Source organism: Anastrepha obliqua, chromosome 3 (genome assembly GCF_027943255.1).
Source record: "Anastrepha obliqua isolate idAnaObli1 chromosome 3, idAnaObli1_1.0, whole genome shotgun sequence".
NCBI classification, from domain to species: Eukaryota; Metazoa; Arthropoda; class Insecta; order Diptera; family Tephritidae; genus Anastrepha; species Anastrepha obliqua.
Window position 1 is genome coordinate 142128416 of NC_072894.1, and position 19424 is coordinate 142147839.

Consider the following 19424-nt stretch of genomic DNA (forward strand, 5'->3'; position numbering starts at 1 on the left):
ATCCGGAAAATAAGCCTGTTTTTTCCCTTGTCACAGTAGACTTCCCCCTTAAGTAACCAGCTTTAATGCAGCAAATAATACCAGTTTTTAAACCAAACAAATCGTGCATTCGAGGCCTCTCTCTACATATGTGTATATACTTAACTAACAGCATTCAAAAGTACAGTATCTGGTGAGGCGGTCTTTAGGGATTGTGAGAAATGCAATACACGCCAGATTTGTAGACTTTTCCAATGTGGCATAAACGAGTGCTGTAAGCGATGTGCTATAACTTGCAACTAACCAAAGCATTAAGATTTCCTCCTCTGGGATAAAAGTTCATTAGCAGTGACATTAATTTAGTATGTTAGATGATTGTCAAGTCACGCGAAAGGATGTAATACAGTATTAGATGGCAACCAATCAATAAGAATGGCAGCGGGAAAGCCGCCAATCAAGGGGAGACCTATCGTCAGATAACTTGCCTTTCCCCATTAGTGAAAACACTTGAAGCTTACGTATAGTGCACAGTACCACCACAGCACTCACCAACATAAACACTAAAGACAACCGCGGGCTTAACCAAAACCGTGAGAGGACTACCCCAGTAGTGTTGGGCCTGTCGAAGGTTTTCAGTACAGTCAGCCACTCCACGCTACTAAATGATATCCAACGGTCAAGATTCCCGCCGGAACTGCAGTGGAGATCCGGGAACAATCTTGTGGTCGGCAATGGTCTGTCCTCTTTCGAAATTAGATGACTCAAAAGCAAGGTGTGTCGCAGGGTGGTGTCCTTTCAACTTTGGAAAGCTTGAGACAGGCATTACACGCCATTCATCGGGAAACTATCACCACCTTCGTAAACGCCCGGCCCCTGAATGCCGTTATCGAAGTCCCACCACTAGCCATTGCAGACGAAGAGCTTTAGCTGCCTCGTGAGACGTGCGTCACTTTGGCTCAGGTGAAACTCCTACTTATCCAGAATCGACCACGAAAAACTCATATATGTCCGGCATGTGAAGGTACACCGCACCACCTATTCACATGAACTCTCAAACCCATTCACCTAAAACCCCTTTCCCTCTGGCCGCAACATGTCCCAACAGCACGCTTCCTGGGCCTACTGTTAGATGGTTAGATAAGTTAGGCAATGACGATTGATGACACGGGCAGGGCCTAGTGAACTGAGACAACAACAACAAGGGCAGAGATCTAATTTCAGTAGTTCACCTCTTTAATCATCACCAATGTATGTATGTAAGTATTTACGAATTGAAGAAAAAATGGAATATTTATGACTGCGAAAAGCTGCACAAAACGCAAGGTGAAATTTGGTGAATCCCATAAACAACAATCACAACAAATAGACGTGCATACATACAGGTACATGTGCATATTATTATATATGTATGTATAAGTGTCATGCGTTGAAGTGGGCATACATATACAGTAAGTCAAAAAAGTTTTGGCGCACTGAATTTTTTTCACAATATTCGCAATGTTTTACTTGCCAATTTTTTCGTTAATTTCGTATAAAAATAAAGTTCATACTACAACAAAAACAACATATTTTACACTTTCAAACTTTATACAACAAGAAAAAAATCATTAAATTTTCAACAAAATCTCGAATATTTTACGCAGAATTTGAAAATTCATTGAATTCTTAATTTTTTTTCTTTTTTAGGAAAATATAGTTTTTAGTATCTTAAGAATCGTGAAAATCGAAATTTCAAACTTTGTCTAAAACTCAGAAAAATTCATAAATTTTTTTCATCAACTTTTGGATCTTTTTACACAGAATTTGAAACTTTTTTCCTGGTTTGTAGTTTTGTAGCTCAATTAATTCTTGATTCCAATGGTTTTTATTATACCAAAAACTATACACGCAACAAGACTGCATTTTGTCCTGAAGATTATTTCTAATTGAGATCAAAATATTGAAAAATAAATAAAACAATTTAAATAAAGCCATAATATAACTTGTATTTTTACAGTTAACTCGCCCTTGAGCTTACAAAATAAAATTGCGAAAACATTGGTTATATTGTAAAAGAAAATCAATGTGTCAAAACTTTTTTAGCCTACTGTATCCGCTTGTATTTGTGTTGCTTTCTGCCGATGCGTTGAATTTTACGATCAAATCGATAGCGATAAGCAAAGGGTATCTTTACATACACAATCTTCATTCCAATAACTAAATGAATCAGCCCTCACAATTATTTCTCTGTTTATCAGCTCACCGCGAAGGCGATAATTAGAACTTATCAGTTAACCCTTGTAGGGAAAATGTTTTTATATGCAAATGTGCTTTGGGTGGATGGTAGAATAGGGCTTACAAATGTTAAAAAAATATATATACATATATCATAAGCTAAAAAGTAAAATATAGATAATATGCTTTTTCACTAAGGCATTTTTATATTTAATTACTTCAGAAAATTTTCTAAAAAACAAACATGTAAATTGTACGTTTTTTAAATATGCAGTATTTTATCAAAAAAACTAACAGGCACACATTTTTTTTTTTGTGTTTTTTGATACTTTCAGTTTTATTGAGGACCAACAATTTCCGGTTATGTTTCCATAGATGCAATTCAAATTTAACCACTTTGCGTCCACATCCACTTCTACGTGGAGGTGTGTATTTGGACAAGAAGGAGAGTGTTTTGGAAACGTTGCTCGCTTTCAAGCAACCATTCATTCATTTGTGAATGGAATTTTATTTGTCAAGAAAACAGATGTAATGCATACGAGGTGGATATGTTTCTCGCATACATGATTCATGGGTGGGCGTCGTGTGGGTGAATGTCCCATAAATTTTTGCATACAAATTTCTATAAAGGCCCCACGTTCTGTAAATGGGTTAAATTTATGCAGAGAAAATATGAAAAAATACTATAAAATAAAAATTGTCAAAAACTGTAAAATGATTAGAATACCCCCTTACAACTCAACCCAGCTAGAACATGAAAGCAAAACTCAATATAAAATTGAATAGTTTTTTGTTGTGTATCACACCGTTCTGCGTGTAGGTACTATAGCAAAAAGTACTTGATTCACACGCCACTTGCGATTCGTGATTGCTAACGACATCACGTGGATTTTGCGCGCGTTGAAACAAAAAAAAATAACTCATTAACAACTTCGTCAGTCACTGAAAACGATTTACAATTATCGCTCGAACGAAAAGGAACAAAAAGTTATACTTTAAGCAACTTGTTCTCGTTTCACAATTACGGCTCCAATAATATCAAATATTAATTTTGATTGAGCTTTTTGAAGTTACTGGAAATATTTAATAAACAAAAACAGACAAGATGTGCGGCGCCTTGTGGGAGTGTATAAAATGTCCAGGAAAGGTTGTGTGTTGGTAAGCGTTTTTTTAATTATAATATAAAAATACAAAATATCTGTGCCATCTGAGTATTGCCTTCAGATTTTGCGAGGACAAGGGAGCTTTTCATGAAGTTGTGTAATATTTATGTACTTACATATGTATATATTTATGTATCATATATTTTTGATAGATCAATCATTGATAGCAGTGTATAAGTCCTTGTACTAAATACATATAAGGGGAATGTAAGTAGATGAAAAATAGAGAGGTTAGACAACGATAAATAAAATTAAATTGAATACAATGCAATGATATAAAATAAAATAAATTAAGTAACATGAAATAAAAAATTTAAAAAGATGAAAAATATGTCCGGAAATTAAATAAAGTAAAATAAAGTGTCGTAAAATAAAAACAATAAAAAATAAAGAAGTTAAATTAAATGAATAAATAAAATAAAATAAAATAAAATAAAATAAAAAAAAAAAAAAAATAAATAAATAAAAATAAATAAAAAAATAAGATAAAATAAAAATAAAAAAAAATAAAAACAAATGAAAAAATAAGATTAAATAAATTAAAATAAAACAAAAAAAAATTAAATAAAGTGAAATGAAGTGTGGTAAAATAAAACAAAAACAATAAAAAATAAAAAGTTAAATTAAATTAATAAATAAAATAAATAAAAGAAATAAAAGTAATAATAAAAAAAAAATAAAAATAATAAAATAAAATAAAATAAATAAAAAGAAATAAAAAAATTAAATTAAATTAAATATGCCCACAAGGGCATCTCTCATACAGAGTTGACGGGCATGATAACACCGTGGCCCCTAGTCACGACCCCGCACGGACATCTCTCACTGAGTGGTGCTAGAAGTAACGACTACACGGCTCCGAAGTTTCAGCGAAGAAGAAAACATACCGCTAAAATGCCTAACATGCCGTCTGTGTGAATGAATGTCTAAAGGGAACAGTTAACCCTGAAGGAAATCTTCAAGCCACCTGGCAGGAGGTTTAAAACACAAATACCCATTTACAAAAACGGAGAGCCGCAATAATTGCAGGCGAGTGAGGATATTCGCTCAAGTGTCGGCAGAAGCCAAGGCTGCCTGCGAGGGCTCTGCTCATCGACATCAGATAGCGGAGTCGGAAGTGGTACAACACGAAAACCCCAACACTGCGACAAGTGTTTGTCAAGTTAACCTTGGGACCACAAGAGCAGGCACAGCGTATTCAATTGACAACGGAAATGAGTGTGCATATGTGAGTGCATGTGTGGGTGTGCTTTTGGCAAAGCTGGCTGTTTTGATAATGATCTCTTGTACACAACGAAAAATTTTGGTAACAAACAAATAGAATAGTAGGAAATTTTGATGGCAATGAGATTAGTCGGGGACTAGGCGCAGATTAGTTCGGGCGGAGCTTAGTTGGGAACTAGTCGGAGATTAGTCGGAGACTAAACGGAGGTAAGTCAGGGAATAGTCGGGGAGTAGTCGGGCTCTAGTCGGAGACTTCCCGGAGATAAATCGTGGAATAGTCGGGGTATAGTCGCAAAGGAACATTATGTTATACTATCATCACTATACAATTATTATATAAACTTACAAATAACGGCATCACCAGCAGAGGCTTTCGACTGACATGATGAATAACAACAATATTAGATACGTCGAAGGAGGTCAGTTTGTCAGGTATTAGTAACTGAATAGGATCTGGATTACCAAAGTAATAATGTCTCTGGTGTTGGAGTGCAAAACAGGAAGACAAAAGATGATTCAAGCTAAGTGAAAGGTTGCAAAACAGGCATCCCCAAGGTTCAGCGCCATGAAGTAGGGAGAGGGTGATAATTGTATGGCCAAGACGAAGAGTAAGTTAATTAACAGAGCGAATAAATATTTGATGTTGTCCATGGGGCCATTCCACTTGAATAATAGAAAATAATTGAGTTTTTTTATTCCCTAATAAAAAAAAATTAATCTAGAAAAATTTTAATGACAACCGAATTTGTATTTTAGTACCACAACTCAATAAATGTATTGAATTATTAATTATATTAAATTTATTAAGCAATAATCGCTCACAGACTATTTAACAAAATTCATAACCGAAAGCATTGAGTTTAGAGTAAGTTTTAGCAATATTGATTTGGTGAAATAAAAATCAGGGTCGGTAGAATTTGATGTCTGATTAAATTCATTAATAGTCCGCTCAATAAGTACTAGGCGAGCATAATTATGTTTGGCATAATTTAGTTTGACATTTTCAGTATAGAAATGTAGGAAACATGAAGGTTCCCAGTGGATAATTAAAATTTATTGCTCTAAGAGCGAAACGTCATTACACGAAATAAAAGTTAAGGAGAGAAAATAACGTCTTTATTTAAAGATTTAAATTCAGCAGTAAAGCTGCAATTAGTGGGGCCGTAGCCATAAACCCAAAATCGTAACTATAACCACAGTCGCAACATTACATCATTTTTCGATTAGTCATGCCGTAATCATGAACAACTGATATTGAAGAAGAGTTAAAACCGTTCCCCCGACAGTCGGTTCTACGTTACCGTAACAACCCGGATTTACTATATATCCGGCCAAAGACTGTCACTCCAGCAGCACTCCCCGTACATGTATGGAGAATGTTTTTACTGCTATAACACCAACAACAACAACAAGAATTAAGACAATATTAAAATACGGATAATTTTCCACTAGGTCAATTAATTTTTCGTCGCTCATTTCTAAAATTCAAATTTTTATTGCAAATTCCAAACAAATGTAAAGTTATTCACAGTTGCTTGCAGTTACGGGGAAAAATAAATATTCAATAGTTACATACGGTTACGGTTATGGCTATGGCGCTATGGTGCAGCACCTATAATCGTTTACAGTGATGTCCATATGTTTGGTCAGAACAGCTTATTGCGAAGGAGCGGCACCACTATTTCCACCTTAATTGTCGTTAAATGCCAAATAATGCTAATAACCATACACAAGTACATATAAATATATTAGTAATAAAATGAATATTGAAGTGAAGGCAGGAATTTTAGAGGTATAAGCACTTACCTACACATTTGTGTTATTATGAAAGGAATATTGAGGTCAAGAACCTTCAGTGACTCCTTTTGCTTACGATGATTTAAATTGAAAAAATTGCTAAGCCGGTGTCACAGGCGAATAGAAATGGCGCATAAAATAACTTACAATCCCCCTACATATTTGTTGTAGTTGTTACTTTCTAGCTCAAGGTCATGACTAATTAAAATATACTCGAACGTTACCCTAAATTGGTATAGGTCAATAACATTTTCTACCAGGACATCTACAGGGTATGCCAACGTATGTACATTCGTCCCATTCAAACTCTACTACTCATAGTTGTTTACCCATAAATATTTGTGCTTTACGCTTCTACTGCGCGAACTCTTATGCAAATATAAGCGCATTACATACATACATACATCTGCTCTTGAAATTGACACTTGCATTACAAGCCTTGAAACACTTGCAATAAAAGCACTTGGAAATATACATTTTATATTGAATAGCCCACTAAATACTTGGCAATCGAAAAAACATGTGAAAACCGAAAAGCCGACTCCTCAACATGGCTGAGACGTATGAAAGCTATAAATTGTTGATAACGTTTTTACTGTTAAGCGCATATGACTGTTCGAGTAATTAGTGAAGCACCGATAAACAATAGGTGCACAGAAATATGTACTTTTTTTACTTGCATACATTTTAAGTTCTTACTAAGTATTTTTATATAAAGAAAAAGAAGTCCATTAGGTAGATGGTTGTAGTGATCGATATCTCGTAAGGTATATGGTATATCAAACAATTTAAAGTTTATACTCATTGTGAAGGTGACATTTCACACTACAAAAATCGTTAATAATAATTAAACAAACCAAAAATAATAAAATATTCCCCCAAACAAATTTTTATAAAGAAAAACCTTTGAGAACAGTCTTGACAGCTGATTGTTAATTTTGCAGCTAATCTGCCATATGTGTAATTTAATTTTTGTGGATTTATTGGAAATCACTACAACGGCAAAGAGGAACAAATATTATAAAAAATTTAAATTTAATTAAGTTAGACTTTACTTAGTCCTGCCATAAGTTGTGTTACTAGTTAAGTCCGTAATGCATAGTAAAATTTGTCACAGAGTTTATGGCCAGAGTAAGTAGATAGAAGAAATATAATATCTGAAATAATCTTATTTCTAATCACTACAATGGCAAAGAAAAACCAATATTATAAAAAACTTTAAACCTAATTAAGCTAGACTTTACTTAGTCCTGCCATAAGTTGTGTTACTACTTAAGTCCGTAATTCATAGTAAAATTTGTCACAGAATTTATGGCCAGACTAAGTAGATAGAATAAATATAATATCTGAAATAATCTTATTTCTAATCACTACAATGGCAAAGAAAAACCAATATTATAAAAAACTTTAAACTTAATTAAGCTAGACATTACTTAATCCTGCCATAAGTTGTGTTACTAGTTAAGTCCGTAATGCATAGTAAAATTTGTCACAGAATTTATGGCCAGACTAAGTAGATAGAATAAATATAATATATGAAATAATTGATCTATAGAGTTTCTTACTTTCTAAAGCGATTGCATAAACCTACAAAATTCCTTTTCTTTGTTTTTTTGCCATGAGACTGCTTTCCTTTCGGTGTTTTATTGGCCTGACCTGATGGCCACTTTTGGTCCCCAGAATTGTGTTCAACTCACAAAATTACCTCTCATATTTATTACAAAAAAAAACATGTAAAATATTATATAAAAATAAATTATATAATAGGTTTTTTTATTTTATCATTTACAGTTGCTGCCAATGCGCGCTAAAAATGGTCCTAGGGATTTTATGTTCACTCTTTGGACTGATTGTCGTTATCGGACTGATCGTGTACTTCACAGTATTTTACCACAAGAATAGTTCCAGCGACGATCAACAAAAACTGTTAAGGGAGGCCATCACTGCTGCGCCGCTGACATTTAAGGATTACTTCCAAAAACAAGATTAAACAGTATTTAATTTACTCTAACATTAATTAGAGGAATTTTCTTTAATTTAGTAAATCAATGCTAAAACATTTGTTTTTTATCAAAATTTCAAACTGTTTAGTCAGAATTTTTTTTTTAATTTGCGTTGATTTTTGAGTTTTCTTCTTTTTTTTTTTTGTTTTTGTTGACTGTGCTATGAACTTTCTTTAAATTTTTTTACAATATGTGAAAGAAAATGTGGAGCAGCGTTATTAAAAAAATAATTATAAGTAATCAATCAACGCGAATTTTGGCCGTCAGTGTATGCAGGTTGTTCGTAATTTTTTGTATAGAAGCCAATACAAATGGAATATTTTTATATGTATGCATGCACATCGGCAACTGTTTGATAAAAATATTGTAAATAATAATTTTGTAGTGCGTAAAGCCTTTAGTTAATCTTATCTAAATTTGTTTTATTGTCCAGGGGCATAAATACTTCAGTTTTTTTTCGCAAACTATTTTTATTTTATTTACAATTGTTTAGCGATAAACGAGGGGAAGTTTATTATGTCTAATCAATGCGCCTACAAATGTTTCAGGTCTTTTATTAGAAGCATGAGAACTATCGATATACGATAACTATGGTTTGACAGTAGCGATCGGCAAACTGAGTTGACATTTCTCTTAAGTAAGGTTTGAATCATTTAATGCCAGAATAACGCTTTAAGTTCACACGATCGGCATTGTTGGAATGCGCGCACCTTTGTAACGTTTAGTGCATTCTGCCAATTAGCGATATTAGCAGTAGCAAATAAGCCGTTCACATACAGAACATATGTTTAGTATGTCGAGGTCGATTCTGGATAGGTAAGAGTTTAGCCTGCTACAGTATCCAGAACGTAATTGTGCCAAGATTACGTGGGTCTCACAAGGAAGCTGGACCTCTTCATCTGCTGTGGGTAGTGGTTGTACTCCGATTACGGCATTCGGTGGCCGGGAGCTTAAGAAGGTCGTGGTGGTCTCCTGATGAATGTCGTTTATTGTCTGTCTAAACACTGTCTGGTCCAGTAGATGTCTGTTCGTTTTGTCCTGGATCTCGTCGGCGTAATTGAGGAGGTGTCTCCTGACGTGCCTGGGAGGCGGCTTTGGCTCAAGCAGGTGTCTTCAAGGGTGAAACCTGCGGTAGCAACTTAACAGAAGCTGCTTGCTGAGCAGTTTATTGTGCTCCTTTACCGGGAACATATGTGCCTCGTTGTGAAGACGTTGAAGAGGGGACATCAGGAGGCAACCCGTCGCTGTCCGAATAGCAGTCTTTTGGCAAGTCTAGAACTTTATCCACTGCGTGCCAGGCAACCAGACAGGTGCAGCGTACTTTAGAACCGACCAGCCAATTGCCTTAAATGTCGATAGCAACAATTCTTTGTTTTTGCCACAAGTACTGCCGGTAAGCGATTTGAGGAACTTGTTGCGATTTTGGACTTTAGTGGCAATTGCGGTTGTATGCGCAGAGAAGGAGAGTAAACTGCCAAAGGTTACACCCAAAATTTTGGGATTGTTAACAGTGGGTGTGGGTGTGTCATTGACTTTTAACTTGAGTTGCAGTTTGACCTCCTTTATCCAGGTGCTGAAGAGGAACGCCATGGCGTTCGTGGGGAAAAGTTGAGGTAGACGTTCACTTTGGCGCACAGGCCATCAATGTCATTGCCCGAAGCCATTATCGTTCAGTCGTGCAGGGCAACTCCCTCTGGTGGTTGGAAGAGCTTCGATAGATAGAAGGTGAACAGCAAGGGTGAAAGGACACTACCCCGCGGAACACCTTGCTTGATCTAAATTTTTTTCTGGTATTTTGTTGCTTATTTTTACTATAAATACTCCTCTTGATGCCCTATGTCCCACTAAGGATTGATGACCGGAAGAAACGATTACACCTCTATGGTTTTAATTCGCATTCAGTAAATTCAAACGCTTTTTAAAATGTGTAAAAGGGTTTTCAATGTTAAGAAGTGTTGAGAGAAGAACATTTAATATTCTTGCATTAACTTATGTTAAAAGGGGCAAAAAATTAAAATTTCACTTTTAAAATATCAAATTTTATAAGAACCAACATATTTTCATTAACACTAAAATCTTCTCAGAGTGACCTTTTTTAACATTCTTTTGTTTAATAACACAGTTTTTTTTAACTTACAGTTTCGGTAGCTTTAAATTAAAAACAAAGAAACAAACACCAAACATTTTGGGTATAAAAACACTAAATTTATTGCGAAGAGCTGGCAACACTGCACAACTCAACTAATGCGACGTCACTCCCTCTCTGATGGGCACAATCCTGTTTCTATTATTCTTGGGTGGACCATTAAAACAGTCGCTTAAATCTGGGATCGAATCATCACATCAGCGAACGTATTTGAATTTTAGTTTCAAGTATTCAGTGGAGATTTATTTTTATTTTATAAGTGATTTTGGATTTTATTTTATTTACTTTTGTATTCTTTGCTATTTAAGCATGTATGACTGACGAAACATTTTTATGTGATAAATGCAACAAGTGACCATTAACGAAGTACATATTTGATAAAAATAAATAAAAAATGAATTTGCATTAGTATCATCTTTTTATTTAACCTTAAGTATGGTACAAAGGCTTTCCATTTCACTTGAAAATTATTTTGAAAACTATTTACCTACTATTTTCAAAAATACTTGAACGGAATCGACAAAACCAAATTGCACGTAATTAGCCGTTACAGTATCGGCACCATTCACAATTGCAACGGCTTTCATTTTCGCGTTTATCAAAGAAAAACTGAAACATGTACCGAATTTTCTCTTTGTTGACTTTCATTGTTAACACCCTGTAACTCACAACTGGGTGGAACAAAAAAAAAGCAGCAAAAGAATTTTTTATGAATCTACCGAGAAAAAAATGAATTTTTTTCCGCAAACTAATATTTTATTAATATATTAATTTACATTAATATATATTTATTCCCCTTTATTCCTATTGAAGCGCGCCAAAACTTTATTTAAGTACATACAAAATCAACACTGCTAAAAAGTATTTAGTGCTTTGAAAAAACTGACACTCGCAAAACGTAAATACATTTTTGTCAAAAATGTGTTGTAAAAGATATACAAAAACGCAAATGCCAATCATATTTATAGCAAAATAAGAAACCAAAAAAGTTCTGCAGTGCCCTTTGTGCATCGGTATAAAGTGTTATGTGTTGGTAAGCAAGATTTTTTTTGTTGTATATTTTTGTTATAATAAAGAGTTCAGAAACTATTTTCACAGTGTTAGATTAATATCTGTTTTTTTTTTTTTCTTTTTCATTTTGTAGTGGCTGTAGGTACAACGTATTTTGTGCCACCGGTTGCATTGTGCTGATCTCTTCAGCGATATTATTCTTAATCTGTTTTGCAGAGTTTATCTATCACAAAAGCCCAGATGCCGACGAAGAGCATTCGATTGCAAAAGAATTGATAAACTTTATTTTAAGACCTTTTAATAGTTGATAACTTAAGTATACCTTTGGGAGAATAATTGACATAAATATTGTAAATATGTGTGCTCAATATTCTTCTTCACAACAAAAAAGATGTATTGGAATATTTGTTAAATACAAACTGTTCCGAAAAATTGTATTATTTGATTTATTAAAATTCAGTGCGTTTTGTGTGGTAAAACGGCTTTTTCCAAGTTTTGGTGTTTTTTGAAAAGAAAGAAGGGAAGTGCACAAACTGAGCGACACAAAAATACAGTGGTCACACAATTTATTCGTACACCTTGCGTAGTACGTACAAAACTTTAGCTTTACGCAAAATATTTGCTGTGACAATATATATAATTTTTTTTTGGGTCACGGTAAGAATGTTACATTCCTAATGAATTGCTGCAAACAAAACTCCCCTTTTTTTAACTAACCCTAAAGCAAGGCGAATTTATAATAAATCCACCTTGCCCTGAAGAGTTCCAAGGAAAGCAGGCAGGCGTAGCAAAATGCTGCAAAACATTTATTCGTATACTTTCAGCTCATGATATTGTTGCTACAAATATAACAGACAAAACCGTTCGTGTTTTTACTAATATTGCTGAAAACGAAATAAGATTGGTTTTTCTTAGTTTTTATCGCCGATTCAGTTTCAGTTGCGCGTAATATCTCGATTAAATGGGACGAGGTTCGGATTTAGCATTAGAAATGCGTAGAATTGTTATTAAATTGTACTTGGAAAACAAGTCTCTGCGCGAAATCGGCAAAGAAATTGACAAATCGCATTCTACGGTGCAAATTGTTATTGCTAATTACGTTAATACTGGTAAATTGGAAGCTAATCATCGTCAAGCCGGAAGGCAAAAAATATTGACTTCACGTGAGGAACGCATCAGTCGCGCAAAATCCAAAAATAACCTCCACGATACTATGCCTAAATATTCAAGATTTTTTGCATAAAAAAGTAAGCCCATAAACAGTCGGTAATTGTCTGCAAAACGCTGTTTATCATAGTGGAGTGGCACGCCGCAAGCTCTACATTTCAGATATTAACAGAAAGAAGATACTATACTATATAAATGAGGCAGACTTTTTTAGGAAAACGTCATATTCAACGATACGTCGAAATTTAATATTTTCGGATCAGATGACCCTCCAAAAGTTTGGCGAAAAGAAAATACAGAACTGAATGAAAAAATCGTATTCCTGCCGTTAAGCATGGAAGAGGAAATGCAGAAGTTTGGGGGTGCATAGTTGCATCTGGAGTAGGAAAAATAGTTTTTGTTGACAATAAAATGGAGAAACATCTGTATTTAAACATTTTGAAGAATTATTTTCATGAAAGTACCGTTAAACTTGGACTGGACGTTAAAGCGCTCTTGCTTCAACAAGACAATGACCCAAACCACTCATCTATCTCGTGCAAGAAGGGCTTATTTATCACTGTAAGCAGCTTAAAACTCCACATCAATCACCGGATCTGAATCCAATTGAGCATGTCTGGGAGCTCTTAGAGAGGAGAATCAGAAAGCACAAAATAGCATAAAATGCGTAATTAAAGTGTTGAATGGGAGAAAATTGCAGCTAATGAAACCAAGGTATCGGTAAAGAGTATGCATCGACTTTTGGAAGCAGTTGTTAAAGCTGAAGGCGGCCCAACAAAGTACTGAATACTCGTTTTTTTCTATTATTTTTTTAATAAAATATTCTTTATATGGCTATGTACGAATAATATTGTTGCATGAAATTGTGCCTTATTTCGTTATTGCCTTAAGTTCTCTAGTTCCAGAAATGAATTTGAAAGTTTTTGTTCATTAAATATAATTTTTTACGAATATGTCCAAGTTTTGTTCTTTTGTATAAATCGTCCTAAGAGTATCAGGCATATCTATACTAATATGTATTATAAAGAGGAAAACTTTGTTTGTTTGTTTGTAACGAATAGGCTCAAAAACTACTGGACCGATTTTAAAAATTCTTTCACCATTCGAAAACTACATTATCCACGAGTAACATGGATTACATTTTATTTTGGAAAAAAATAGGGTTCCGTAAGATATTTGGATTTTTCGGACACAAACTGGAAAAAATCTTATATATAAAATAAAGTCAACTTTTTGTGTGTGTTCGCTAACCGGCCGTGTCTGCACCGAATTAAACCAAACTTACACACATTGTTAAGAAGGTATTGAAGATGGTTTCCGTATAGTTTGGATACCTATTGGTGGATAGGGCTCGAGATATAGGTCAAAACGTGGACCCGGGTAACCTTCGGACGTGTATGTACAATATGGGTATCAAATGGAAGCTGTTGGTGAATGCTTTAGCACAGAGTATTTTTCATGCCGCTCCGTGACTAGGGTCTCGAGATAGACACCAAAACGTGGAGCCTAGAATGTGTTTGTACAATATGGATATCAAATTGAAGCTGTTGGTGAATGCCTTAGTACAGAGTATTTTTATGCCGCTACGTGACTGGGGTCTCGAGATATAGGTCAAAACGTGGACCCGGGTAACCTTTGGTTGTGTAAGTACAATATGGGTATCAAATGAGAGTGCTTTAATACGGGGTAATTTTCATACCTATTGATGACTAGGGTCTGGAAATATATGCCAAAACGTGGACCTGCCGTGTCTTTGCACCGAATTAAACCAAACTTACACACATTGTTAAGGAGGTATTGAAGATGGTTTCCGTATAATTTGGATACCTATTGGTAGATAGGGTCTCGAGATATAGGTCAAAACGTGGACCCGGGTAACCTTCGGATGTGTATGTACAATATGGGTATCAAATGGAAGCTGTTGGTGAATGCTTTAGTTCAGAGTATTTCCATCCGCTCCGTGACTAGGGTCTCGAGATAGAGACCAAAACGTGGACCCTAGAATGTGTTTGTACAATATGGATATCAAATGAAAGCTGTTGATAAGTGCTTTAATACGGGGTAATTTTCATACCTATTGATGACTAGGGACTCGAAAAATATGCCAAAACGTGGACCCGCCGTGTCTTTGAACCGAATTAAACCAAACTTACACACATTGTTAAGTAGGTATTGAAGATGATTTCCGTATAGTTTGAATACCTATTGGTAGATAGAGTCTCGAGATATAGGTCAAAAGGTGGACCCGGGTAACCTTCGGACGTGTATGTACAATATGGGTATCAAATGGAAGCTGTTGGTGAATGCTTTAGCACAGAGTATTTTTCATGCCGCTCCGTGACTAGGGTCTCGAGATAGAGACCAAAACGTGGAGCCTAGAATGTGTTTGTACGATATGGATATCAAATTGAAGCTGTTGGTGAATGCCATAGTACAGAGTATTTTTCATGCCGCTAAGTATTGAAAATGGGTTTCGTAAAGTTTGGTTGTAATTCGGAGCAGTGGCAACGGGTACAACGTTCTTTTGAGCCAGCCATAATGTCGCTTACTTTTTTAACGCTTGGGGCGGAACTGAACTGTCAAATTGACAGTGTGAGTTACAATGTGTCAATATTTCTTTCTGATTTGGATGCCATAAGGAAAAAACGTAAGTGCAACATGTAAAAATTGTTTGTGAATTTTTTTGGAGTGGATTTTGGAACAGTGAATAATTTCTTACGAAATTTGAGAATTTAATGTGAAATCCGAATGAAATTATGTGTTCGTGGAAAAAACAATTTTTTTCGTTTTTTTTTTTTTGAAAAATATAAATGGATAATGGTTAAAAAGCTCCAATGCTTAATAAAATTTTATTGAAATTGACTATTAAAAGAAATCAAAAATTTAGTGTCGAGACGTCTAATAGTCGACAGGCTACCTCATGCAAAGAAAAATCAAAATCATTGTGAATGGTCATTACGTGGAAATGTGTGTGTACCTAGTAAGTATCTTTATTTAAGGGGTTATAAAAAATTAGAAGACGTTTTTAGGGAATTTTTATACAAACTTTAAACAGCTAAACCAATTAGTCTCAAATTTTAACACGAGCTTTGTAAATAATATAATAGTAATTAATCGAAGATTTTTCTCACCGAAAAATTTTTTTTTTTTAACAATTTAAGGCCGTAATTTTGGTCAAAAATTTATTTGTTTTTTTTTTTGAGAAACCGTCATTTTGTCAAAAAAAGTTATATTGCTTATTCCATCTATTAATTCCTAGATTTAACATTACTTTAACGAAATCTGATTGGTTTTTAACACACTTTTATTAGCTCGGGTTGTATGTATGTATGTATGTATGTAACGGAATCTTTGAGCTTAATTTTCACTGGCTTCTAAAAATCTGATCGACTTGGAATTTTGCACACCTATCAAGGACCGATGACAATGCAATAATTTGATAAAAGTTTTCCATTATCCTTATTAAGATTGCTAGGATTAATATTTTCTTTTTTTACCTGTGGGCAAAAAGTAAGGTGAATTTTGTTGTAAAATGAAAAATCTTTATTTATTCTTGTAAATCAATTTCATCCCCTTCAAAATAGTCCCCTCTCGATGAAATACACTTATGCCAACGATTTTCCCAAATCCCCGAAACATGCCAAATAGTCCATTTCCGGTATAGCCATCAGCACCTTCTTCGATTCAGCTTTTATCTCCTCAATCGACTCGAAACGCGTTCCCCGGAGTGGTCTCTTGAGTTTTGGGAATAGCCAGAAGTCACACGGACCCAAATCAGGCGAATATGGTGCTTGCGGAACGATATGCGTGGAATTTTTGGGGAAATGGTCACGAAGAACGAGTGCAGTGTGAGACGGTGCATTATCGCGATGCAAAAACCAAGAGTTGTTGGTCCATAATTCTGGTCTTCTTAGACGAATTGCTTCACGTAAACGACACATAACGCTCAAATAATATTCCTTATTAACAGTTTGGCCAGGTGGAAAGAATTCATAGTGCACCACACCACGAAAATCGAAAAAACTGTCATCATGACCTTTATTTTTGAACGAGCTTGACGTGCTCTTTTCGGTCTGGCCTCGCCTTTAGCACGATATTCGCTTGATTGGTCGGTTGTTTTAGGGCCGTAAGCATAAATCCAAGTCTCATCTCCCGTAATGATGCATTTGTCCTGATAGTCTGAAAGCATTGTTTCACACACATCAACGCGACGACTTTTTTCGAGATTTGACTTTTCTTAGGCCCAAATGGTCTTTCAAAATGATTTTCACAGATCCCTCTGATATTCCGATCATATCAGTAAGGTCTTTAACAGTCAACCGACGATTTTTGAGCACTAACTCCTTCACTTTATTGACGTGCTGGTCATCTGTTGACGTCGATGGTCGTCCCGAGCGCTCCAAGTCATCAACACGTTCTCGACCCTCTTTCAAGTCTTTGTACCACTTATAAACATTTTGCGTATGGTCGAATCACCAAATGCCTTCTGCAACATTTTAAACGTTTCCGCAGCCGAAATTTCATAGTCCTATTATTTTTCAAAAAAAAAAAACGAAAAAAAATTTTTTTTCCACGAACACATAATTTCATTCGGATTTCACATTAAATTCTCAAATTTCGTAAGAAATTATTCACTGTTCCAAAATCCACTCCAAAAAAAATCGCAAACAATTTTTACATGTTGCACTTACGTTTTTTCCTTATGGCATCCAAATCAGAAAGAAATATTGACACATTGTAACTCACACTGTCAATTTGACAGTTCAGTTCCGCCCCAAGCGATAAAAAGTAAGCGACATTATGGCTGGCTCAAAAGAACGTTGTACCCGTTGCCACTGCTCCGAATTACAACCAAACTTTACGAAACCCATTTTCAATACTTAGCGGCATGAAAAATACTCTGTACTAAAGCATTCACCAACAGCTTCAATTTGATATCCATATTGTACAAACACATTCTAGGCTCCACGTTTTGGTCTCTATCTCGAGACCCTAGTCACGGAGCGGCATGAAAAATACTCTGAACTAAAGCATTCACCAACAGCTTCCATTTGATACCCATATTGTACATACACGTCCGAAGGTTACCCGGGTCCACGTTTTGACCTATATCTCAAGACCCTATCTACCAATAGGTATTCAAACTATACGTAAATCATCTTCAATGCCTACTTAACAATGTGTGTAAGTTTGGTTAAATTCTGTTCAAAGACACGGCGGGTCCACGTTTTGGCATATATTTCGAGACCCTAGTCATCAATAGGTATGAAAATTACAACAGCTTTCATTTGATATCCATATTGTACAAACACATTCTAGGGTCCACGTTTTGGTGTCTATCTCGAGACCCTAGCCACGGAGCGGCATGAAAAATACTCTGTACTAAAGCATTCACCAACAGCTTCAATTTGATATCCATATTGTACAAACACATTCTAGGCTCCACGTTTTGGTCTCTATCTCGAGACCCTAGTCACGGAGCGGCATGAAAAATACTCTGTGCTAAAGCATTCACCAACAGCTTCCATTTGATACCCATATTGTACATACACGTCCGAAGGTTACCCGGGTCCACGTTTTGACCTATATCTCGAGCCCTATCCACCAATAGGTATCCAAACTATACGGAAACCATCTTAAATACCTTCATAGCAATGTGTGTAAGTTTGGTTTAATTCGGTGCAGGCACGGCCGGTTAGCGAACACACACAAAAAGTTGACTTTATTTTATATATAAGATTTTTTCCAGTTTGTGTCCGAAAAATCCAAATATCTTACGGAACCCTATTTTTTTCCAAAATAAAATGTAATCCATGTTACTTGTGGATAATGTAGTTTTCGAATGGTGAAAGAATTTTTAAAATCGTTCCAGTAGTTTTTGAGCCTATTCGTTACAAACAAACAAACAAACAAACAAAGTTTTCCTCTTTATAATATTAGTATAGATAAATATGAATTATAGCGGGACTTATGTTCTTATTTCTTTGTCTTGAATTTGATTTTGTCGGTTAAGACGCGTTCAATTTGTATATGATTTTCTGCGGTGACGGGTCGTAAAAGAAGAAAAGAATTGAAATAAAAATTGATGAAATATAAAAACGTGGTGTTTTTTTATTTAAGAATTGGAAGCGGTTAAATTTAATTAAATATTTTAACAGGCAGCTTCAAAATATGTTGTTCCAATAGCATTGGGTTTAACAAATGGTGTTCACAATTTGCTGACTTCAAAAATGCGACGTTCGTAACTTGATTTGAAAATTCAACAACCTGTTCAAGTCGGCTTTCATTAATTACGGGAAACTGTCGTATTTTCTGAGAGAGGCACGTTATCAGGATAAATCAACAATGAAGAAATTACACGCCTAGCATAACCTTGTAAAGCTTTATGAAGTCGCGTTAAATTTTGCCTATTGTTGTACCCAAACTCATTGGTAGTGTCTCTGTAGCTTGCTCTAAACAGAAGCCAATCTTCGGGATTACTGTCGAATGTTGGCTGCATTATCAACATATGATATCATTCCCCTTCGTTGCAATGTTGTGTTTAAAGGTTGTTGTTGTACAAATTGGGACTGTAATATGGAGCCTGCCTCTGGCTGGGGGAAAACTTTAGTATAATGTATATCGCTTTAAAAAAAAAGGTTAACAGGGGGAAATAGAGGGATGTATCCCCATCTTAAAACTGAAAACCGAACCTGCCGGAGGCTTATAGTTTTTAAGTAA

The 19424-nt window shown here is 35.2% G+C and overlaps 1 protein-coding gene across 1 annotated transcript; it reads left to right on the top strand.

Moving 5' to 3' along the window:
* Window positions 1-3012: 3012 nt before the first annotated feature.
* On the top strand, window positions 3013-8771 carry LOC129241219 (protein midgut expression 1). The gene is made up of 2 exons (XM_054877442.1): window positions 3013-3351; window positions 8169-8771. The coding sequence occupies exons 1-2, from the start codon at window positions 3299-3301 to the stop codon at window positions 8365-8367; spliced, it is 252 nt and encodes an 83-aa protein (XP_054733417.1). The 5' UTR covers window positions 3013-3298; the 3' UTR covers window positions 8368-8771.
* Window positions 8772-19424: the final 10653 nt, after the last annotated feature.